This window comes from Brachionichthys hirsutus, chromosome 22 (assembly GCF_040956055.1).
Source record: "Brachionichthys hirsutus isolate HB-005 chromosome 22, CSIRO-AGI_Bhir_v1, whole genome shotgun sequence".
Classification (NCBI taxonomy): Eukaryota; Metazoa; Chordata; class Actinopteri; order Lophiiformes; family Brachionichthyidae; genus Brachionichthys; species Brachionichthys hirsutus.
Genome location: NC_090918.1, coordinates 8,023,573 through 8,048,937, shown reverse-complemented (window position 1 = coordinate 8,048,937; position 25,365 = coordinate 8,023,573). Strand labels below are relative to the sequence as shown.

General features: G+C 42.4%; 2 protein-coding genes across 2 annotated transcripts in view; one reads left to right on the top strand and one right to left on the bottom strand.

The window, feature by feature from the left end:
• The window catches only part of snd1 (staphylococcal nuclease and tudor domain containing 1), a 104,278-nt gene that overhangs the window by 47,772 nt on the left and 31,141 nt on the right, over positions 1 to 25,365 (bottom strand). The window contains exon 16 of the mRNA XM_068755010.1: positions 23,072 to 23,181. Coding sequence (XP_068611111.1) covers positions 23,072 to 23,181 — 110 coding nt within the window. The remainder of the gene's footprint in view (positions 1 to 23,071; positions 23,182 to 25,365) is intronic.
• Positions 8,165 to 10,909, top strand: LOC137910786 (leucine-rich repeat-containing protein 4-like). The gene is made up of 2 exons (XM_068755193.1): positions 8,165 to 10,069; positions 10,751 to 10,909. Exons 1-2 carry the CDS (start codon positions 8,165 to 8,167, stop codon positions 10,907 to 10,909), a joined length of 2,064 nt encoding a protein of 687 aa, XP_068611294.1.

Sequence of the window (25,365 nt, the reverse complement as noted above, 5' to 3'; positions counted from 1 at the left end):
GTCGGCCTGTTGGCATGAAATCAAACCGGGTAAGCTTGTACACCAGATAGGGGAAAAAATTCTCAACCCTATCATCAATCATTGAGAGCAAAAAAAACAAAGAATCAATTGGACTTGTTTAAGTTTGGTTGAAGATATGTATATGTACATGTATTTTCAAAGAAATATTTCTGTAGTGGAGAAAAAAGCAGAGTTTCTACTTGAATTTCTATTAACTCCATCATCCATAACGCTATGAAAAACATTTATACACCGACTGCATTGTGGCCATATTATTTGGACTTCAATGACCCCAAGGAGGGAAGATGGTGTGTGAAAATGAGACGGGGCATGGAACAATCATGGCCGGGCCATCATCATTTGTCTCTACCTCCTTTTCTATTCTCTTTCACTGGCTGACACGGTGAATGGCACAGCCAGCCTGTGTCACTCAAAAAGCCATTTCTGTCCTCCCAGGGCCTGCCTCTGCAGACAGACTGAGGGAATGATTGAAGAGAAAAAAACGGGAGGAAAAGAGCCAACAGAGACATTTTTCAACATGGCTTTTTGTCAATTTCTGTGCACTTGTCAAAGCGAGAGGCGGCGCCCAGTTGCCTATGGTGGTTGGAGAGTTGTTAGGCATGGGTTGAAGTTTGAGTGTTGGAAAAGTGCTGCAGATGAGCTCTGAAGAGGTATTCCACGTCGATATAAAGTAGCAGGTACAGTTAAGAGTTGCAATTGTAGACTACCAGGAATCAGAACAGAGAAAGACAGTTTGACTATATCAACTTAAACTTACAGGTGGGCCTCACTTAATGACTAGGGATCAATAAAGCATTCCAATTCCGAAGACCCCGTCGCTTAAAGTTTTCGGCTTTAAAAAAAAAAAAAAAACCTTGACCGACAACTTGGTCAACATTTTGTGTGGTTAAAAGTATTTTTCTTAATTGCCAACATTTGAAATGAACCTCCAATCCTCTGCGACTTGAAATGCAACACTCTGAATCTGTCACCACTTTTCTCTTGTGACTTTGTTCTGATCATCATTGCATCTGTTTCCCTCCTGCCATTCGGGAAGAACACAGAAAAAAAATTAAATCGGGCTGAAAAACAAGACAGCCTCAAAACACATCCATAATGAGGAGACAAGGGAGAGAAATGGGGCCAACATTTGTGAAATGAGATTTAGACCAAGTGTGGGAGAGAAGTGCACAAAAGCAAGGGATGGATGGAGGACAACGGAGCAAATGTAGAAGAGGCCATAAAAGATGAAAGCGTGGCAAAGGCAAAAATATTTGTTTCCCCATCCCCATTTTCTCCTCTTCTGCCCCTCGAGAAAACAGAAACACAGATGCTGCTAATCATCGCCTACCTCTGAGAGGACAAGCTCCGACTAGAGAATCAGCAGAGGAAGGGATGGAAGATTGGTGACAAACAAAAATGGTGAAAAGTCATTTAGCTATCATCATGCAGTACAATTAGACTGCATGTCCAGAAATTATATCAAACTGTCATTCAAATTGTAAGACTTCAGAATTACGACTGCAAATTAAATAACTTTTTTTTTTTTGCAGACACTTCAGGAATATTCTATAGATTTATATCACATTAATTATTAAATACCCCCGTCACACAGACTTAATACCTGAACACCCAATGGGGTAATCTTTGATTGCAGGATGTTGCGTCTGAATACGTGGGGCGCTTAAAGACGTCCAAAAAGATAATTCAAATGTTTTAGTCCCAGTGGTTATTATTTTTCAGTATGTTATTGCTGTGCACAGCTGAGCTATTCACAGATGGATGGGGAAACAGTGAAAGGCGACAAGCTAAAACAAATGGCAGCCCTTGAAGAAGAGGGTGTAGTCTGTTAAGTCAGCAAAGCCATCTCTAGAAAAATCATGCATATTAAAAATAATTCACAGACACTCCAAAGTCTTTTAGTTTGGACTGTGTTTAGTAAAAAAAAAAAAAAAAGATATCAGAGTGAACTTGTAGCATTTCTGAGTCAAATAACATGAAAATGAAAAGTGGAGCAAAATATGGACTGTCTATGATAACAATGGTATGGCCTATTGGTTGGCTAATGATGAAAACGTACAGTATTTATTCTTGTATTTATATTTGAATCATGTAGAGTAATAACTGAGTTCTCCCTCCATTATTATCAGTCACTTTATTATGCTCTTTATTCACCCACAAATGTGATGCACCACACAGAGGTTCTAAATAAATACTCACTATTTAGTGTATTTACATTTTTCTGGACAGCAACATATCATAGGAGGATATCATAGTCGGGCCACAACAATACACACAACTAGCATGTATGCAACCTAGACTGAAGCCATTAGTGAGTAAACTGACACAGAATAGAGAGCGTGCACCAGCACATTGACTAGTAGGCAGTAGCAGCACACAGCTACAACATATCTACGAGCAAATAATGACAGAGCAACAAACAACACAAAGCAACATGATAGTGGTAAAAAATATAGCTTTGTGGAAATGGAAAGGAATTCCCCTGTATTCATGTTTAAAAAATAAAGAGTGACATGTGCCTCACAAGCGTCAATGGTAAATGTTGCAGACTTTGGAAACAACTTGAAATACAAATTTTGTTTTGATCAAGTCAAGGGTGTTAGAGCAGATGAGGGACAGGGAGAGGTGGATTTGAATAAAGAGGGCATCTCAACTCCAAAAGAACAGAATGTCTCCAAGATTTAGTTGTTTTTTTCTGAGTGAATTACTATGTTTTTATCTTCACATTGCTCTGACAGTGAGACATCCATTTCCTAAAGCCTGGCAGTTGGCAAGGCAACATTGTGATGAACGCACATAGAGGGATGCTTCAGGAATCCTGATGAGGCTAGATGACCAATAACATGGTCAGGTAAGACATGGGAAGTATTAGTATATGTGAGCAAAATATAAGGAGGAAATGCATACAACCTGATAATACATGCTCAACTTTATAATATACAGCTTTTAGAATTTTTTTTTAATGTTGGACATTTGAGAGATCAAAATTTGTATTTCTTAATGTGAATGAAGCTTTGCCTCATATCAAGTTAGGGTGGCTCATCCTGATTGGGTTAACAGTACTAACCTACTTGTATCTTTCTTCTGCTTACAGCTAACTTGGCGCTAAGAGCTAATCCTTGCTCTGGCAGCCAGTACGAACACAGCTCAACATAATGAAAGCTATTACTATTGAGACAACGGCTGCTAGCGAAGCTAAAACACAGAATTACGCAGGATGAAAGTATAAAACGAGAATAAACACTCATCCATTACTGTGTGCTTTCAATTGCCATGACTTAATATGGCATTAATTTTGAAATGCACACTGTAACATGAAAATATGCTGAAAGAGCAAACATAATTAACTTTGGATTGGCCTATAAATAGTAGATCCATAAATAGTAGCGTGGAGGAATTCTGTGTCAATTTAGAGTTTGATTAAGCATTTGATTTAAGCATAACAAAGGGAATTCAAGATGCAAGCGGCGTCAAACGGCCCTTATGAGCCGACGGGCTAACAAGTCCTGCAGTGTAACACACCATTGGACAACTGCTGCCATGCAAGGTCCTGCCAGGCCCACTGGGAGCAATTTCGGGTTCAGTGCCTTGCCCAAGTGCACTTCAACATGTAGACACTCAGAGCTGGGATTCGAGCCACTGACTTACCGATCACTGGACGACCCAATGAGCCACAGCCGTCCAAAAGCCACTAATATATCCAATTGCAAATTATAATCCCTTTAGATGTTGGCCTATCTCTGAGTATGCATGTGAGTGATGAAAAATTCTGAAACAGAAAAAATCCCTACCAAGTAGTTTAAGCCCTTACTCTGACACTGATAGCAGTGTGCGTGTCTGTCTGTGTGTGTGTGCAAGTGTGCAAGTGTGTGCAATGTACATAATCTCCTGCAGAATTAATTCCTGGAAAATGAAATTAAAATAGAAAAGTAGTGTCTGACAGCATGTCCGTTACCGCAAGGTCAGCGTCGTTGACTTTGCGGTGACTATATGTTGGAACTTGGATAACGTTGAGCCAAGCTGGGCATGCAGTCTGTCACTAGGACATCACTGGAAATTTAGAGGACAAGCTTGCTCACACATTTGCAAAAACAAATAAATGCACACAATTTGTCCATCTGTTATGCACACACAAACAATAAAAAAAGACAACACATGACAAAAAACTAGATGTGGATTGCCCTAAGACCTAAACAGTTAATCATTAATCCTGGCAGTGGTAGAGACAATAATATCATTATTCGATCTACCATTCCATTGTACACTTCACAGCTCTGATTATCATTACTGCTTGAACATACTGCAGGCCATTCACCCATAGACAGGCTGGTGACCTAAATCTGACTGGCCATAGCCCAGATTTGCTAGTATTCTTCTCAGGGGATGAATCCTGTAATGTTTACATATATCCATTGAACATAATGGCAGGCATGCTGGACCAAAGTAGGTCATGTGGGACCCCCAAACTATACCCAATGCCACCCTAGCCTGGGGCAAAGAGTGTCTGTGTAAAGAATTTGGTGAAGCAAGGAGGGCAGGGGTCAGAGAGCAAATGGGATGGGGCTGGCATGCCTGCATCAAGGCCCCACAAGTCTGATAGCACATCAGCCATCATTGGTGAGCACATCCTGGAGGTAAGGCCTGAAAGTTTTTCTTGTCAAGAGGATGTCATGGTGCATGGGAATACGTCAGTGGCCTAACCAAAACCTTGAAATGCACACCAAATGAAACTGTTTCAATGGTTTTAAAAGTCAACATTGCCTTGAATCACAAAATCATACTTGAGGCACACACCTAAAACAAAAAGAAACACGCTGTGTGCTTCACCTCTTTGCCAAGGTCAGGGATGCCATGTGAGAAATGCACAAACCCATGTTGGACTTTGAGAAAACCTTGCAGTGAACAGAGTTTGGCTGACCATCAAGCAATGCTGGACATGCCGTGCCAGGATCAAACTATGATGTGGCGGGTTGACCAGATAAGTCAGTGGAGTATACAGAGTTTGGCAGGCCATGAGCTGGGCTCAGTGACAAACCACCACCCACTCAGACAGAAGAATAAAAAGCATAAGAGTGTAAAGAAAAATGAATAGGAGGTGAGCGTGAAAATAAGGGAACTCTCTGAGCTACATTTTTCATGTTATGGGTAGATAGATGATTTTGGTTTGCTAGTAGTTTTGAATGTTCTGTGCCGGCTGGGGAAGAAAAACTTGATCGCATTCTAGGACACTTGTCCATCAAATGGTGGCATACCACACAGACAGACACCTTCGGATAGACGAAAAAAGCAAATATTGCCAAGGAGCACACTGTACTACAAATGAGATTCCCATCAATAATTGTACTGAGCAGCCCAAGCCTTAAGTAGTGGCTAATTTAACTGGCAATTGATCAATAAAATGTTGATGCCATTTTGAGCAGCACATTTGCCGTATGTCCTGCATTTGTATTATAGCCTGCTTTTTAAACTTGTTAGACTACATGCCTGTGTTATCATATCTTCACTTGCTTGAAACATGCAGTGCGGAGGATGAAGTAGCACTGCACATCTTTGTTATCATCCTCCATGTGGCCACAGTGCTAGGAAATCCCTGTGGAAAGAAAGGGGAATAGTGCATTTCTTAACAGAGGACAACCCCCCCTGATACTTATGTGGCTGCACCGTTACGGTTACATGTGCTTCATCGAGGCCCATTCATATTCAACTGCAGCAAAGACAAGGAGGGAGCGAGTGTGTGTGTGTAATATAAAAGTTGGTTCTCTACTCATGTAATGTAGCCTCATGGGTAGCATGGGTAGTAACGTAGCATTGACAGTTTCTCCCTTGAGCCGGTCCTATGCCCGGATAAATGCAGAGGGCTGCATCAGAAATGGCATCCATTCTAAAAATGTGCCAAATTGAACATGCAAATGTCAATAAGAAAGTCATACCAGATCGGTCGAGTCCCGGGGTTAACAACGACCGCCAGCAGCGTTGTTAACCCACGGGACGCTGCTGGAAATTGGATTACAGTAGGTCGAAGATAGAGAAGATGAGGAGGAAAACGGGTGCATCAGCTAGAGAGCTGGTGGACATGATGAGGAGAAAGGTTGATGTGTTGTGTGTCCAGGAGACCAGGTGGAGAGAAAGCAAGGCTAGATTATTGCTAAAAGAAGGGAGGAAGGAGTTAAAATCTGGTTGCTGCGAGGATGCCACTGTCCATCTCACCCGTTTGCTCAGACAGCATGTCTATTCCCCTAAACCACAGAAAGCCATAGAACAAGAGACAGTGAACATTGAAATAAGAGAGTGGAATACGGCAGGAGCAAACTGGTTTTTGAAGAGATACATATCTAAAAAAGGTCTGAGTGCTTTGAGCTACCTTAGGACACTGCAGAGAGAGGAGGGAGGCAGGGAGCGAGAGAGAGAGAGAGAGAGAGAGAGAGAGAGAAATCTAAGCCAGCGCACACTCTCTCTTTTGCTGCTACAACGGATACTTTCCACATCAATGCTGCTCTTAACATCACGCCTGTAAGCTGTGCTCAGCCTGCGCTCGCCTCCCTTGTTTTGCTCTTCTTCCCAATCAGACGCTGCATAAGAAGAAAGGGGTGAAAGGAAGAAAACTGGAAAAAGAGAAAAAACAAGCTGAAGAGAGGAAGGAGAAACTGCGCACCACCCCCTCCTCCCTCCAACCCACCTCGATCAACCCTGCTAACACCCCCACTCCTCACAGCACCCCTTTTCCATCCCCCACCCCACTCGCTCTCTGAAGAAATTGACGGATTATTGGGAAGTGCAAGAGAGGCAGGCTGCAGCTGCTGCTGTGTATGCTCACTACTGCTGCTGCTGCTGCATGCTCCGTGGGAATGGTGCGTGTGCGTTTGCAATCGCTGCTGCCACCACGGCTGCTGAGGCTGGAGCGTGTGGCCAGTTAAGAAAAGGAAGACGCAAATGATGGCAGTTACCGTCGGTCAGCATTTTGGTCCTCACCGAGCATTCCTAGATGAATGAAGAAAAGGAGAGAAAAGAAAACTCAAGCGGACACGACGACACGCCGAGACGGGAAGCAAAGGGAAGAGAGTAAGAAAAGGAGAAGGGCTGTCAGACTGACAAACCGACTGGATGATTTACAACTAAAAAGTGAAAAGAGGAATACAGAGAGGAGGGGTATTTTTTTTCTTTCTTGGACTATAAACCTCCTCTTCTAATCATTGCAAAGAAAAGGCAAAGAACGCTGGAGAGGACTCTGGAATTTTGATTCAACCTTCTCCGGACAGACCCCCACCTCCTATCTTTTTTGTCATCTTGATATTGGCTTTTTTTGCACAAAAACTGTGTATATCCGTTTGTATGGTTGCCTGTGCTATGGAGACTCGGGTAAGGTGTCTGGCAGGGGCATCAACTGTCGGATTCCAAGGACAAGCAAGAGAAGAGGAGCCGATAGCAAGAAGCAAGCAAGGAAGCGTTGCTGCTTTGGAAGCCTGACTGGATTCATATCTTCAATCTTTTATCTTTCTTTTTTCACCCCAAATCAACAAGGAAAGGGAGAAAGACACATCGACAAAGGCCCTTCGAACCGTTTTCTTTGGATGTGTGGATTTACAAAATAGCTTGTTAAGCTCTTTGGCATTAATTCCTGTTTGACAAAGCAAATACTCATTGCTGCTCTTTGGGATATAAATGCATCTGATGTGAATACCACAGCTCTTTCTGATTGCAAACAAGAGGGAGTCTATATATCTGAGTTCAAGGACCTGTTAAAATAACTGGAGGTAGGTGTCTAGCGTTTCAATCCCTCTTCGGATCGATTTGTAACACCCTCCCTCCCTTCTGTCTTTTAATACAATTTTTGGTTGCTTAATTTGCCATCATGTCCTTACCATACACATTTTTCAGAAAAGGCTGCCCTGACTATTGTCCCTTCTCTTTTCCTTCATGAAAATAAAGGTGTTGCTTAATTGAGGAAATATTAAAACTTCCTTACCTTGAAGGAAACAGCCAGCAACCCCAAAATATCCAAACCCTCCCCCTTTGTCCTATTCAGTTTCCTTCACATCTTTACTTTTGTCCCTTTAACACTGCTACCAGCAAGTCAACTACTTTTTCCTGTCCGCAAACACCACCCCTAACCCCCAACCTCCCCCCAGATGATGCTGAATTATGAATGTGCCACATCATGAGTCTCCTGGGGCGGGTAGCTGTGCATCGTGCCAGGAAAGCCGCCCTGCTCTGTGTAGTCTTCCTGATGGTGCAAGCGTGGAGCAGCGCCTCCCTGGCCTTGGCGGGGGCGGTGGGGTCTCAGGGACCTCAGGGTTGTCCACCGCAGTGTTCCTGCAGTAATCAGCAGGGGAAGGTGGTGTGCACCCGACGTGGCCTCACCCGTGTGCCCCCGGGTATCCCAGCCAACACGCGACATCTCAATCTAATGGAAAACGCTATTGAGGCGGTGCAGGCTGACTCCTTCCGCCACCTGCACCACCTTGAGGTGCTCCAACTTGGGCGAAATGCCATTAGGCAGATTGAAGTGGGCGCGTTTAATGGACTAACCAGTCTCAACACACTGGAACTGTTTGACAACCGGCTGACGGTGGTGCCCAGTGGCGCCTTTGAGTACCTGTCTAAACTAAGAGAACTGTGGCTGAGGAACAACCCCATTGAAAGTATCCCCTCCTACGCCTTCAACAGGGTTCCTTCCCTCATGCGACTAGACCTAGGAGAGTTACGGAAACTGGAGTATATCTCAGAAGGAGCTTTTGAAGGCCTGCAAAATCTCAAGTACCTCAACTTGGGCATGTGCAACATAAAGGGAGAGCTACCAAACCTGAGTCCCCTCAAAGGCCTGGAAGACCTTGAGATCTCTGAAAATAATTTCAGAGAGATAAAGCCAGGCTCCTTTAAAGGCTTAAGCTCACTGAAAAAGCTATGGATTATGAATTCACAAATCACAGTCATAGAACGCAATGCTTTTGATGACCTGTCTTCACTGGTAGAACTTAATCTTGCCCATAATAATCTGAGCGCTGTGCCACATGATCTGTTCTCCCCGCTCAGGTACCTGATGGAGTTACATCTCCACCATAACCCATGGAACTGTGGCTGTGAGGCTGTATGGTTAGCACAGTGGCTAAGGGAATACATCCCAACTAATTCAACTTGCTGTGGACGCTGTCACTCACCTGTTAGCATGAAAGGACGACAGTTGGTTGATGTAGACCGAGGTGAGGGTGCAGCAGTCCAGTGTTCTGCACCATTTATTGCTGATGCACCAAGGGACTTAAACATTTCAGCAGGTCGAGTGGCTGAGCTTCGGTGCCGCACAGCCCAAATGTCCTCAGTACGCTGGCTCCTACCCAATGGGACTATCCTGACACATGCATCCAGTAACCTGAGAATATCAGTGCTCAATGATGGAACCCTTAATTTCTCAAATGTATTGGCAGCAGACACTGGCATTTACACCTGCATGGTGTCCAATGCAGCTGGAAACTCCAATGCCTCTGCCTACCTCAATGTGAGCGCAGCTGAGCTTAATACATCCAACTTAAGTTACTTTACCACAGTGACTGTGGAGGTCTTGGGGCCAACCACTGAAATGCCTAAATCTAAAACCACCACAACCACTGCTCCTGCTGGGGCTGGGGTAGCTGGAGGAGGAATTGGCCAAGGGACAACAACTACAACTGTATCTCCTTCCGTCTTTCAGCCAGTCTTCATCTCCACACCAACAGTGCTGTTGCAAAGCACTGATAGTCCATTAGGCACAGCTAAGACATCTGTGGCACCTGGACCCAAAGGGGCAACTGGAAAGCCAGGCAAGTCTGGACCTAGCCTTGATGAGGTGATGAAGACCACTAAGATCATAATAGGTTGCTTTGTGGCAGTTACACTTCTGGCTGCTGTCATGCTCATTGCCTTCTACAAACTGAGAAAGCGCCACCAGCAGAGGAGCACAGTGGCAGCTGCCCGCACTGTGGAAATTATCCAGGTGGATGAGGAGGACCTTCCACCTCCTGCTTCTGCAGCTCAAGAGACATCGCTCACATTGCCTGAAATTCGGGACCATAACAACATACATAAACTGGACTTTATCAGTCACAAGACTGACTATGGCTTTCACAAACCCAAGGCTCAATATAAACCCCAGTCTGAATTCACCCTTCATAAGCCAAAGGCTGAGTATACCACATATAAGCCAAATATGGACTTCACTAGCCACAAATTCTTCCCAGATTACAGCACTCACAAATCTACACCAGATTTTAGCCTTCATAGACCAAAGCCTGACTATAGCCCATTTAGACAGGACTTTAGTACCCACAAACCTAAAGCGGAATATAGTCCATTCAAACCTGAGTTTGGCACTCATCCAAGGCAGAAAGCAGACTTCAGTCCATTCAAACGAGATTACAGTACCCAACCAAAACCTAAACATGACTATAGCCCATTAAAATCAGAATACCATTCGCAACATAAACAGAAAACTGAATACAGTCCATTCAAACCTGAATTTGGTACTCATCCAAGACCAAAACCTGACTACAATGTTCATAGAACTACAAGTGACATTGCCTACCAACCCAAGGATCCATACCCCCATAAGACGCCAACTAACTTCAGCCCCCATAAAGCAGATTACAGTGGCTTCAAATCTGATTTTAGTCCTCACACTCAGAGACCTAAACTTGATTATAGTCCACACAAAATGGACTACAGCACCCACAAGGTGGAGTACAGCACTCTAAAGCCCAAATACAACACCTACAAACCTACTGGACACGGGGCTAAATGGACAGAAAACAATGTTGGGAACTCTTTGCCTCGAACCTTACCCAGCACCATCACAGCGATGGCTGAGCCCTTTGTCATAAAAACTCATACCAAGGAGAAGGTACAGGAGACTCAAATTTAAAAAAGGACCCACAGAAGGCCCCCAGTACTTTCCGTAGACCCGTTTCCCACCCACCCCCACCCCAAGTCCTTCATATTTTCCTCATAAAATCTTGCAATAGAATGCACAAAAAAAAAAAAAAAAAAAAGGACAGGAACTACTTTTGTACAGAGTGCAAACTTAAAGAGACTGGTGATTTCTTGTTGTATAATATATATAAAAACTCTAACTGGGCTGGTGATAGAGAAACATATATTAAAAAGAAATTGAAACTATTTTCTAACTTGTATCTTCTATTTAAAAGATGAGTTGTTTAAGATGCTGTCTTGACTTTGACAAATGAGGGTAGTCTTGTTTAAAAAGGGGCATTCTGTGTGATTTTTTTCACCATGCTACAGAGAATGCAGTGATAAGAAAAAACATATTTATACTGAGAAGACTTTCTTTAACAAAAAAACAAAAAAGATCAGTGTTGATCTTTACAGGTTTATCTTGTAAAAGCACCAAGAATTTGTACTGTGCCAAATGTTATAAAATGCAATAAAAGGATTTTTGGAAGAAAAAAGTAAGTATTAGAGAGAGATGTTTTTCCCTTTTCCTTCTTCTACTGGCGTCTACTGTAAGGATCAGGCAAATGCATCAGACACTGCAGTAAGACGCTGCAGTTATACTTTAACCCTAAATGTGCCGAATGTTGCAGAAGTGGACGGTGCTTTTTTTTTTTTACATTTCTCAACACCTGCGAATGCTACGGTTATTACTAAATATGAGTTATTTTATTTTATTAATAATATAAGTATCATGTTGCTTCATCAAGGTGTGACTTTTTAAAATCATAAACTATATAATCTGAATTCTTAACTTGTATACAGAAATTCAATGATGTCCACAGAGAACTGTAGTTATGCTAAAGGAGTATAACACAAAGGCCAACTGAAATTCTTATTGCATATTGTTTTTTTTTTATGGTGCCAGTAAATTGTGTTTCCTTGCGCGTTTACTATTATACAAGCAGGTATTATTATGTTTCCAAAAAGGTGATTTATTTAGGTGAAATATTGTTTGAATATTAAAACTGTTCTGCACATTGTCAAAAAATATAGATCTTCATTTCACTTTTAATTGCATTGCCAGCTGTTGTGCCTTCATCAATCAGGATGGGGCTTTTTATGGTAACAAATATAATCAGGGTCTCATTGATTACTGATTTTTTTCTTGTTTTTTCTTTTATCTGTGACAATATCACCACAGTCAGTCAAACTGTAGCCTCACAGTTCATTGTCTAATAATGAAGATAACCTACAAAATAGAGTGTGATTCGTAAGCATGAACTGAACTTGATACAAGTTATTTTTAGATATAGCAATATATGATATAACAGGGGGCACTGTTAACATGAAGTCACAGAGAACATTTATTTGATTTAATTTAGAGGTGTCTTAGTTGACTGGATGTTTTTAGGGACAAGGACGTCTGGCATATCAAGACAATGAAGGTCATTCCAAATGGTCATGACTACTTCAGTGTCTTGTCATTATACTAAAGGGAGAATTTTATCATCCTTTACAAACTGTTATTGAATTAAGGTAAAACAACTTACTGCAGTCTAGCAGTGTTGTTGCAGCTGGTCACTGGTAAAAATCAGATATAATTAAATCCACTGCAGCTCTCACCATCATCTCCTTCTCTTAACTGTTTTGACTCATCTTGTGTTTAAAACATTATCTGTAGTTTAAAAAAATAGGGTGGACAGGAAAGACATTAAAATCTATCTGTATTTGGTGTCACGTTCATATACGGCACAAAATCTGGCTCATTTTGGGATACATCCACAAGCTGGATAGAATCCAATAAGTGCTGCAGAGTGCACGGAAAGTATAGGGGGCAGATTATAAGGAAGAAAATTGTGAGGGTCACATTGAACATGCCCATTTCAAGTCACTCTGGAGGTTTCATTTTAAATGTGGACACGTGTGTTTTCTCTACCAGAAGCTTTCTGTTAAAGACAATCATGAGGGGGAAAAAGAAAGACTACAAAGGATGATCATTTCATCCTGTACTGACCATTTGTAGCTGATTCACAGCCCCACCAGTATGCCCTTGTCTCCCACTCCTCTTTACCTGCAATTGTTTTGATCACATAGCCAGGCAGTGGTTTTTCATTTTGTCCCGGTGTATCAAGCGTGAAAGAATGCTCAAACAAATAGGTGGCAGTATGTTGTACCTGAATGGACATGGTTTGTGAAATTTAAATTAACAGATGGTGCTACTTTTTGCATGTTGAAACAGTTAGTCACTGCTTTCAAATGCTCCTTCATATCAAACAGCAATTTGTTGTTGTTGTCTGAGTGCTTCATTAGCAATCATGAAGCCATTTGAAAGAGGAAGCACAGCGAAATGCACCTACTTATCAACAGCTCACAGAGCCTGGGAGGGGAAGACAAGGAGGCATAGAAACTGAGACCCCCACAGTTTGTAGAGAGAAGCAAAAAGTTGAAACATCGACAGAGATATTTGGGCTGCAAAACATAGCACACGTGTGAAACAATAAGAGTTTATTTGAGAATGAAACAGAATCAGGCTCACAATGAAAAGATAAGAGGAGAAAAGAAAAAAAATAGCAAAGAGGAAGAGATCAATCGGAAAGGAGTAAGCCGAGCAAATGTGATACAAGAGTGCCAACTACAGATGGAACGGGGAATATATAGGCTGCATGAACAGAGTGTGATGGTGGTGTGTGTGCGTGTGTGTGTCGGGGAGGGGGGAGGGGGGGTAATTTAGCACCATAGCACTGTGCAAGGGATAAGAAGTGCTGATACCATTAATTGACTGACCACAGAGCGTACTTGAGGAAGGGAGGTCCGTGAATATGAAGGCAGAGGATTAAGAGGTCAGTTCAAATGGAAGTGCTGGGCCGATAAGAGTGCGACCGTGTGCGTGCTTATGTGATTTCAATGTATTCAGGAGCCCTGAAACCAGCTGCAAAACAAACTGTTTTTCCTCCCATTCAATTCAAAAAAAGGTTCGACTTAAAGGTTTGTAAGACATTTTGAAAGCCAATTATTTTTTAATGCAATCTCTTAATTAGATTTTTTTTTCTCAGCATAAATTGTTATGCATTGGGGCACAGAAGATGGCCGTTATAAAATGTTATTCCATTAAAATGACCTACAATGAGCGCTGCAATTCGAATTGCATGAGCCGTTTCTGAAATAAAGCTCGCAACTCGCAACTGAACAAAGAACAGAAAGAGTCTTTTAACATGTTCTACTTCTGTCAAAGAGGGAACATTTTACATTTGATGTCAGTCAAAATGTATAGAAAGGTTGTGATGCTGATTAGATGGCAAACAATTGCTCTCTTAGAAGAGATCATGACTATGCTACATGATTCTCAAAATATGTTGTTACAACTTTATCTTTGCATTCCTGTGATCTTGGTTCGACTTGCGTACGTGGCCTTATGGTGCTCGCAGCACCTTAGTTTATTCCGCTTGACGCATTGTGATTTTGATTGTTTGAGAGGAAAAAGGGGCAATACATGCTGACTTACATGACCATAATGTTTATTGCTCTCCTTTATCTGGTGAACATCCGGGAGTTTTTTTATTCAGGCATTATCTCACAATTCAAACACAAGCTGCAGAAAATAGCCTCTAATAATACCTTTACTTGTGACTTCCTGTCTTTGTGTGGTCTGCTGGTAAACCATTATTATAGTCATTGATTTTCATAATTAACATGCTGTATCCAATGATCAATTACAGGATTTGCACTCCTCGCTTGAGGATATTAGCTACACAGCTCCAGTGTTTGGATTTTTGTGTGAACACTAGCCAGTGTGCTAGTAGAGCAGTGAAGCTATTCTAAGCAGGGCCTAGAAGTGATTCAACATGAGTCAGGGCCAGAGTTGTTCATCTCTACACGTCCTGTGGCGGGACTGGACGACATCTACGAAGAGTGTGATGCCGTTCTCGTTATTATAAAGGAACAGGATGTTTATGCTTATAGGTGCATTTGACTTGGACCATGTTGAAGCTGATGCAAGTACTGAAGCTATGTAGCTGACAGGTGGTAGTTTGATTCGCCGGTACGGGGGTTGACAGAGGCAGAGGAAAAATGTTCACAGTGTACTGTTGGCAACGGGCCCACTGCCATCGAGGCTGCAGTGTTGAATCAGAGTGTTTCAATGCATTTTATAAAGGTAAATACCGTGGCCAATCTTTTCTATCACAGGTACAGTTTCTGTACAGCTAAAACAGAGTGAATGGCAGTTGGGTCCGTGTGAGTTATTTTTGTCATATGGAGAGGAACACTCAAATTCTCGTCCCTGTGAGAGGTTTACTGCCTTTTTGATGGGAGAAAAACATCCCCATGTATTCTTAGGAGCCAACAACGATGAAGCCTCATTTTTATGGTGCTTTCTAGTAGCTGAGGCCAAGTGTGTGTGTGTGTGTCTGAAGGCACGTGTGTGTTGTAAATCAAGTCCATGGAGAGCAGCAAGCAGGAGACTGAGGCATATGGTAGAAGGGGCTGTGTTGAGATGATGTGAATGCACAAAGAACTATGCGCATATAAACAGCAAAAACTCAAGCCACTCACCATTAATTTCACTGCTTTTGTTTAGATTTACAGCCGACAGAGAACCGATTACTGCTGCAGCATCACCAAGGATACCAGAGCCCCCATTCCGTCTCAAAGACAGAAATATATTAATAGTTACACAACAGACTAAATGTACAGACGGTTTAAACGCAGGCTGTATTAACATATTTATGTATCCAATATAAGTACAGGCTACCAGATCCTGCTTTTTCTTCATAAACCCTAATTAATAGCTGCATTTAATCAACACGGTGTGCCGAGACTATATTGATGAACATAACATCAGAGATCAGAACAGAGATGACATTAGACATGTCTGTATTATTCTACAAATGTTAACTGGAACCTTCATTAAGTGCATTTTGGCGCTTTTTGGTTTCAGCACAGTGAGAGGCTGCCACAGCCGTAATCAGGATTTATTATTCACAATTGTAATTATGAACGATTTATATCCTAACCGGATCATGGAAGGAATAATAATGGATTTGTCTTGTATAATGTTAAGGTTTCAAATTTCTCATCTCGTCATAGAAACAGCATGTGAGAACGTTCCTTGCCATTCATGTCATTTCCGCAAACCATTCAGAAGGTTCCATCGACGTATAAGACATTAGTCAATTTGTACGGATGCACGCAAATGCAGTCAAAGAAAGACGCAAAAAGGAACAAATCATTTCTACCCCCCCCCCCCCCCCCCCCTTTCTATGCCAGCAGTAAAAATGACACTTCCTTGCAAAAAAAAAAAAAAAAAAGATTCATGTGACATGAAGAAACAGAGCAAGTCTCGGGGGTTACTGGGAGTGTTCTGAGATTTCCTCTTTTCCTAGAATGAGAATAGCTCTATCTGGTTGAAGATGTTAACAGGAAAGAACTGGAAGGCAAAATGGCCTCCTGCATTTCTCAAGACAGGGAACAATTACTGGTAGATAGTGAGAGCCAGACTTTATCTATAGTCCCATTTTACGGTGCCTTTTCACGGCAGTAATGATATATATTTATTCTTCCTGATCCTTTATAAGCACGTGAGGAAGACTTTATAGGGGGTCTGATCCATTTCCCCAAATCAAAAGTAGTTCAAATCAGTCTGTAACAAATTCATAGAAGAATAAAATGAACTGCACAGACAGAACAATATTCGGGAGCTCGTTAATCTCTGATTAGAGGATGAAATGAACCACAACGTTAACAAGAAAGGTGTTTTTGTTTATGCCATGTTAATTACTTATTTACAACTTGACATATTTGTCAGTTGTCACACTAGAACTGCTGTGTTAAACATCACTCCTCTTTAGCTCGCTATTTAAACATCACACACCGGAGCGACGTCGTTCCGCCACCGTCTTGTTCAGAGTAAACAACAACAACAAAAAAGAAGCAGGCGTTGTAGTCTTTGATGGGGTGCAATGTCTGTGTTAAAAAGGCTTATGCCAACAGTGCAAGATGGATAGCACGCAAGTACAGAGAAAGATGGACAGAAATGAAGAGTGAAAGCGAGACCACAGGCAAGGAATAAAAAGTCATTTCAACAGGAAAGAAAGGAGAAAGAGGTAATTGCAACAGATAAGAACATCTTACATGGAGCATTAAATGGGAATGGCTATTCATTCTGTATTAAACGCAGGATCATAGGTTTCCACCGAAGAGGAATTCAAAACGAACAGAATGACAGCTTTTGTGCTCATATCAGCTGAGAGACGTGTGCTGCTGCTGCAGAGTACAGAACAGCACATGAAAGCAACGTCAAGATGAAAGCTGTGGCGAGCTGTGTGGAGCATCCATGCACTGAAATAGTTTTAGTGTGGTAGCAGAATTATTAAGGCACTGCAGCAAACTGCTGCGTGCGTGTGTGTGTGTGTGTGTGTGTGTGTGTGTAAGCGTGCGTTTGTGTGGTTTGGTCAGCAGAACAGGAAGATCAGACTAGAACAGCACTCTTTAGAGAGCGCATCTACCAATGCTGGCCAGTTCTACACTTGTCTCTTTAGTTTGGGAAGATAAATCGCATCAAAACAATGTTCAAGTCCCAGACAAACCTTTCCAACTGAAACGATTTACTCTACATATTCACTTTCAGTTTCCATGGTTGAGTCTGACATTTCAGAAGACGGAACATGTCAAGGAATGACTCAGATGCCGAAAACGAGGATCACCTCAATGGCCCAAGTGATATACGTACCAGCCGAACTGGGGAACTTTTAATTCGACAGTTATACTGCTCTTCCCTAGCAGCTAATTCAATCCAATCAGACAAATCAAAGATGCATATGTTCAAGCAGGCTCGTCAGTCCATCAATTACAGTTTTGGTGTTACCGCTGCAGTAAGAAGACTTGAAGGTGTGAGCTGCTATGGGTTACCATTGGGGGATGTGCTGTTGGAGTGTAGCGAGCAACACTAGTCAGGAAAAACATGGACGAAGTAGGTGGTGTCCAACGGCAATTGAAGCACAAGGCCTATGGGGGTGCTGGGCAAACAGAGGAGAGGAGAGACTTGGCAAGTGTTCACTCTCCCACTCTGTTGGCCACAGAGGCACAAACTGTTTGCTCACAGCAGTACATGCATCTATTAGTATTGTTCCAGGAGATAATACCTCAGCGTGTGTGTGTGTGTACATTTTATGACACATTTGAGAGTCATTTCTCAGCCAAAAGTAGCAAACGAGTTGCTATTAGGTGGTAGACATCCAATATGGAGCATCAACATAAAATATGAGCTGGCAAGAACTCTGTCTGTGTGTGTGTATAAGTCTAAATGCCAAGTGTCAGCACTATAGAAACACCAGAAGCAGCGATGCCTGGCAAAACAAGTTTAAAAGTGTTTGCACAACAAAAGATCAGGAGATTAAAAACGATACGATACGATACGCTTTGGCCTGGTTAGAATGGAAAGGTGTTCAAATATTACACACCGTGATAAATTGTAACGAAATTTAATGTCGGCCCCGGATGTATTGATCATCTAAATGAACACTTCCACACAGCAGACACTCTCACTTTAAGACATTCAGTTGGCAACAAAAGCATTTTTAGGAAAGTGCAGTGCCCTGGCCAGTCTCTCGGACCCCCCCCCCCCCCCCCCCCCTCTGTGCATATTCAGAGATATTCAAGCAATGACGTTTAAAGTAGCTGCATTTCTGTAGTTGGTCCAAATTGAAATTGCTGTGCCCACCTCTACCATTACCTTTATAAGTCTGATTTCAATGCTGAGAGCCCAATTTCCGTTGGCTGTTGAGAAATGAATTTGCCAGGTTTGTTCTCCCCTGCATACCCACTGACGCTTCTTTGGGAGAACATAGAAAAAAGGAAGGAGGGGTGGGGTGGGGTGGGGTGGGATGCTGATCGCTGACACAGCCGCTGAGAGCCTCGCTCCTGTTGGTGAGGGATATAAAGAAATTGAATGAGTGAAAGGGTGGATGAAAGGAGATGCTGATGCGGGGATAAGGGTGCAGGTATCGGGATGTTGTGCTGGGGTAAGCTGGCAAAGGATTACCACTTCAAATCTCTCCTCTTTTTTGGCCTTTACTCAGAGCAGGTAGACACACACACACACAGAGAGAGATAAAGAAGTGTCTTGTGAAAGCCAAGACAAAGAAGGTGTAAGCAGAAAAGGGGAACAACAACAGGAGGCTATGGGAGGTCTAAGAAGGTGTGTCCTCTGAGCAGCGAGGCCTCGACATTGACAAGTCGATGAGCATGAAAGTGACAGAAGACTGACACGGCGCACAGCGATGCCACACAGAGGATGCCAAGAAGAGAGCGGGTGAAGATGCCGGTCGAGTGTGCTTGAGCCATAAAAAGATTTGTTCCTCGTAGGAACAGTTGAGACAGGGAGTGGGAGAGAAGGCAGACACCAACTGGATCTTCTTGGAATGACAGCTGATTGTTTTTTTTCCATGTGCAAGTCTTTGCGGTATGTTTTCCAACCCTCCAGCAGAGACAGCACTGATGTGTAGAAACTGCTGTGTTGTCAAGGGAACAGCATGTGTGAAAGGGAGCTATATGGTTTGTGCTAGCTTGTATACATGTACCCCCAATACACATCGAAACTCATGCACCTTTAATAGTGACAAGAGAAAATACTTCCTCTCCCAAAAACAGAGCAACAAAGAATTAAGATTGCAAAAACTGCACCACTATATAATATCACATATAATTTATCCATCTATGAGTGGCGGAATACACCGTGAGAGAGTGGCATTTGTCAGTCAAAACCATCAATATCTCATGCCATTATTTCTCAGTGATGAACAGGATGGGATCAATCCTCAGCATCAATACAGCACGGAGGGCTTCGAGCCATTTCCTCAAGAGGGCTCATCACCGGCTCCACTGGCATCTATGGGAGAACAACGGTCTACGAGCAATCTTTTATTTCTAATGCAATAAAATGACATGAATAAACCACAAATGTGCCTTTCTTTTGAATCGATTGCTCCATGTGTTGCATGTTGTTTTAACTGCAGCGAGACTGTTAAAGATAACTGTGGCTGTGCCGTTAGAATGGAATGTTGCCTTCGAACTGGTGAGACCGGAGAGGACCGTCTGATGTGCAAAACTCGTACAGGGGAAGTGAGCGCAGGCAATTAAATGCACCAATAAAGACTAAAAGGAATATGCAAGGGTGTTCATGAGTGCACATGAGTGTCCATGAGAAACATAAATAGTAGGAATATATATATATAAATGAAGTTACTTCTTCATGGGGTTGAACAAGTATTGACGGACAGCCTAATCAACCAAGAGGATTAACAGTACAAAACGTGCGTCTTAGAAGAGAAATGACTTCACGTCTTATTATTTGACTTTCTTATCATATATGTGATGAAAGAAAAGAAAAACGTGCACATTAGATAAATACAGCACGAGCTACGCTGAGACAGAACAGTGGGGGCTGCATACGCATACTCCTGCCCTCATTGATGTGGAAGAGAACCGCAGTGCCCTTCATGTTGAGAAAAAGGCTCGGAGGATTCAGCTGGTCCCTGAGCACAGTGTATGCCTGTGTCGCTGCAGCTTTCAGGGTATGCTTATCACGGTGGACCGTGCAGTTCTCTGTCTCTCCCTCTCTCTCTCTCTCTCTCTCTCTCTCTCACACACACACACACACACACGTGAAGCACAAGGTCAACCTCGTAAACACCGGGGGGGTGATAAAGTGGTGAGAAGGCTTCTCTCTCGCTCTCATCGTTCAATCTCTATCCAGGCCCGTCTATCTCTCCGTCAGTGCGATGGTGTGAATGTGTTTTGTATGTGGGTCTCTCTGTTTCCCCTCCAGGCTATAATTCACAATCTGTTTTCAAGGGACAAATCTAAGATGCCCGACTATGCCACTGATACACGTGAACGGGGATGATGAGCACTTCATTTCAAAACTGCTGCAATCAAAGTCCGATCTCAATCTGTGATGCTAATTGGTGGAAGGTAATGCAGAAAGGATCAGAAGTTATGGTCAATGCTACACTGATTGTGCCATCAATGACCTGAAGCTTCGTAGTTTCAAGGTCAAATTAAATACTGCTAAATCTATAGAAAATCTGTGATCATCTAGGCAGGGTTAGGAGTTGATGGGCAACACAGAAAAGGTACAAATACACACTTGACCTGGTAACATCATCAGAGGGAAGTACAATATGAAGATAAAGTATTAAATATTTCTGGTATGGGTACAATGAACTCATGCTACTCATGCTGGTGCAAGAGTGATGACTGGATGGGGACAGATCCTGTCTGTGGGTATGAAGCAGCAGTAATGTGAATACAGGGTTGTCTTCTACACTTGTGGTTTGTTTAACTACAGTATGTAGTGGTGGAGGTGAGGGGGGGCCCGAGGGACAGTTCACAATCCCAACAGTCTGTCTGTTTCACTGACCAGGAAACCACACCATGTATTATTCATTATGTGTACTCTCTCTCTCTCTCTCGCTCTCTCTCTCTCACACACACACACTCACATTTTGCATGCCCAAGTAAGGGAAAGCAGGTAAAAAAAAAGTTTAAAAAAGAAGCCAATCACAATGTATGCTGAGAAAACAATCCAACATGAAGAACAAATTGTACCGCAAGTGCATAAGAGAGGAGAGGAGACTTGGTCAAAGACTACAAGATGCAGTAATCGGCCTCGTGCCAAAATACTTCATGGGTGATTGGAAATCAATATAAGAGCAAGGAAGCTGTAGAAAAATTCAATGCCATCCTGAAGCCCTGAAACGCAAAATAAGATGTTTACAGAAAAACCAGCTCAAAGGTATGAAGTATCTGTCTGTGTCTCTGCCTAAATGAATCAATCTGGCCTCAGATGTGAAGCGACAGACGGATGGAAATGAGGTAACATTTCAATTATCCAATCGTCGTGAGGTGGCTATTTACACATGAGGTAATAGTACAATAAGAGTTGCCACGAAACAACACAGAACGCACAACCCTATTGATGTTTCCGAGGTGTTGGATGTTTTTATGATTTAATTAAAAATCCTCGCCGAGAACATCGGTAACGACACGCAGGTGCAGTGAGTCATCGAATATTCACAAGGCAACCTCGTTCATGTCTGTAGGCGATATGCGCCAAACGGCCTTAGCTGCGGCGGCCTGCCGTGCACAGCGTTCACAGTCTGGAAATACAGAGACCCATTTCATCCATGGCTGAAGAAAAGACAAATGGACAAGCTACACAACCCAGGCAGACAGAGGTAAGTGCCTGTGTGTATTAGGACTAATGCCATCATATTAAAACAATAATCCATTTCAATCCAACACACTTTTGCCTTCATGCATTATTTTTTTTTTTTGAATCATCAAAGTATGACATACACTTCAGAGTCAATCAAACCGTAAAGTAGTAACTCCTCCGAGGCTCTGCTTGCACAATTTCCTTCCAGAACAGACTGTTGACAAGTTTCCAGAGGCTGGAGGATTTCTGAACATTAAATGGAGGGGAGGGGGGGTTGAAGGGAGCGTTGCAGTTTGCTCCTCTCCGTTCTTAATCACATCTTTCTGCTGTTAATAAATTGTCCCTCAGAGCATCTACATTTCATTCCTCTCGTACAACTCTATTCATAGCGCAGCCATCCACGGTCACTCGTTTCTAGCCCGACAGTTTTATATCCAGATGTGTTTGTTGCTATCTTAAAGAAGGATGAAATTAAAGCTAGCTACCAAGGACTGATTTTCTGTTTTATATCCTCATAAGTGTGTGTGTGTGTGTGTGTGTGTGTGTGTGCACGTATTTCTGTTCATATTATCACATTAGCCAATAACAGCAGATCAACCGCCGCACTGGGCTCGTAACTCATCATATGGCACTGGCCTCCTTTGCTAACTCCCACCTACCTGTGAAAACTTGCTGACACAAGTGATGACGAGTAAAGCTGAAGATGTGCAAGAAATAGTGTGACAGAGTGCGTTAACTTTCTGTGAGCATTTAGAAAAGACTCAAGAGTGTGGCAAAGTATGGGCTTTTAACTGTAATTCTAGGTTAAATATTCATTAGAAAAAAAGATCTCTTGTGTAAATTTTGCAAGTAAAAATACTACTTACACTCTACTAAAATACTTAAATGAAACAATGTGAGGAGAAGGAAAGTTCTTACCTCCCGCTGTAGCACCAGCTCTTTGGTGAACAGCATGGCCTCATCACTGAAGGGTTCGGCTACCAGCACGCCCCCAGGTGTATTTCTGGAACTGCGTGGGCATTCGATGCCTGAAAGACAACGATTACAGGGGTTAAAGGTTGGCACGGCTGCTCGTCAAAAGAGCAGTCCAGACAGACCAGAGGATATCATCTGAAAAATCTTTCCGGTAAAGTCACGTTGAAACGCATTTCACAGAGGTTACATCACTAGCTTCAGAAAGTTCAACCAGCAACAATCCATCCATGGAAATCCAAATACTGTATAGGATCGTAATATGTCAAACTTTGGGTTGTAATGATCCAAAATAAGAAGGCCAATAAAATAAATCCCAGGCGTAGGTCAAACTCCACACGGCTGACCTACAGCTTGCTTAAGTAGCGTAGACAGTTACAGTAGCCTCCTCCCTGTGTATTTTAGCGTGATATTAATAAATGTCTCAATATATAATATATAAAAAGATAACTCGCATCAATTAAAAAAGAAATGGAGGCTAGAAAGTATTTCATCTTTTTAACAAGACTAAACTTTTTATGAGAAATTTTGAAAGCACTCTTAATCCGTGGTGGCCTTGGTCTGAAAGTCTGGAGCAACTGAAGCCTTTAAACTTTTAAAACCATTTCATTGCTTGTTCTCCATTAGTTCAAACGGGCCTTTATTTCCACAAACTTCACATTCAATGAACTTTTCTGTTTCTGCCGCCACATCTTATTTCATCCCCTCCTCCTCCTCCACTCTTAAACTCTTTCCCAGCATCGAAGGCACTCCTTTCCATCTCCAGAAAGTGGACGACTCCTTTACCCTTTATCAAACTTGCATACGGAAGTGTCACCATGAAGGCCATCAAGCGAGAGCAGAAGAAAGGAAATGTGTTGCGGGAGGAGAGGGAAGGAAACGTCCCTCTAACTCCTGAGGCACACCTCCGGCCCTCTTTGAAGCCTGGGCTTCGCTACGTTCCCTTTGTTTCTTCAACCCCCTTTTTCCCCTCTTAAAGAATCGCCTTTATTCATCACAGGAAACTCTGCAAGAGGAAGAAGATGACGTGCAGGACAGGTACTGAGGCTTCAAGGTGCCTCGGTGGAGAAACAACTTTCTGCAATGAGGGGGTTCAGCCTTAAATCAGGACAAACAATGCATCGAAATGCTGCTGGCTAAACAAGCTGGTAATTCAGATTCAAAGATGCTTATACTGCATTTCTGTTCTTGTGATTTTGACTAATGTATTATAACACTTTCTGCTGTGGGCATCGTTTCTCAGTTGTATTTACTGTTATTGCAAAGGAGCTCATCGTACGGAAACGACAACAATTCAGCACGTAGGATGCATGTGATTGGTTAACTGCTCCACATCCTAAAAAACAGCAACAGTGTTAAAGTTTTGCAATACCCCATTTATAACTTAATTAAATAAGAGCACATCTAAACAGGTAAGACATCCTCTAAACACACTTCACAACGTCTGGGCATCACGTGATTGTTTGAAGTAAAAAAAGGCCCAAATGGTTTCCCTTTGTGTCCCGCACAGATAAAGTTGGGTTGGCGCAGCCAATTCATCATGTATGTGTCATTTGAAAGCACAGCCCGTGGTGACATGGGTGAATAAAGCACGTAAAGATAGCTTTGAGAGGAAAGAGAAACGTGGAAGGAGATAGGGAGCGCTTGGAGATTAGTGCCAGAGAGATAATTAGAGCTTGTTTGCCTGAGGGCTTCTTTTCATGTGTGGTTAAAATGTTTAACATCTGTTGCTGCAAAAGGAAAACCAGGCATTCAACGACATGCATGCTGAGACGCGCCGAGGCCACGACCCCACCTGGAATAATCTAATTGTGTAGGCATTGCATTTCAGAACGTATGAAATAGGGAGACAACATATAAGAATCTCATCAAGTGATACAGATGGCTCCGATTGGTGTCGGAAAAAACCCCAAAACAGCAACAAGGGGATCGTTTCTATCACTTAGGGATAATTCATTCTAATGTGTATAATAATAAAGGCAATAGTTGTTGTCTCATTTGCAGCAAATTAATATTTTGCTCTGGAGCTGACTTCAATCAAGTATGCATAAAGAAATAATCTATGCTTCTATATGCAAATTACATATTGAGAGGGGCCACATCAACACAACTCGTCATAGACAATGTACCAAAAAATAGAACATAATTACAAAAATCACCAGTGGATAGCAAAGACAATAGAAAAGGACATTACACAATTAATTAATGCATCAATGATTTAGTCACGCGTAATTAAACAG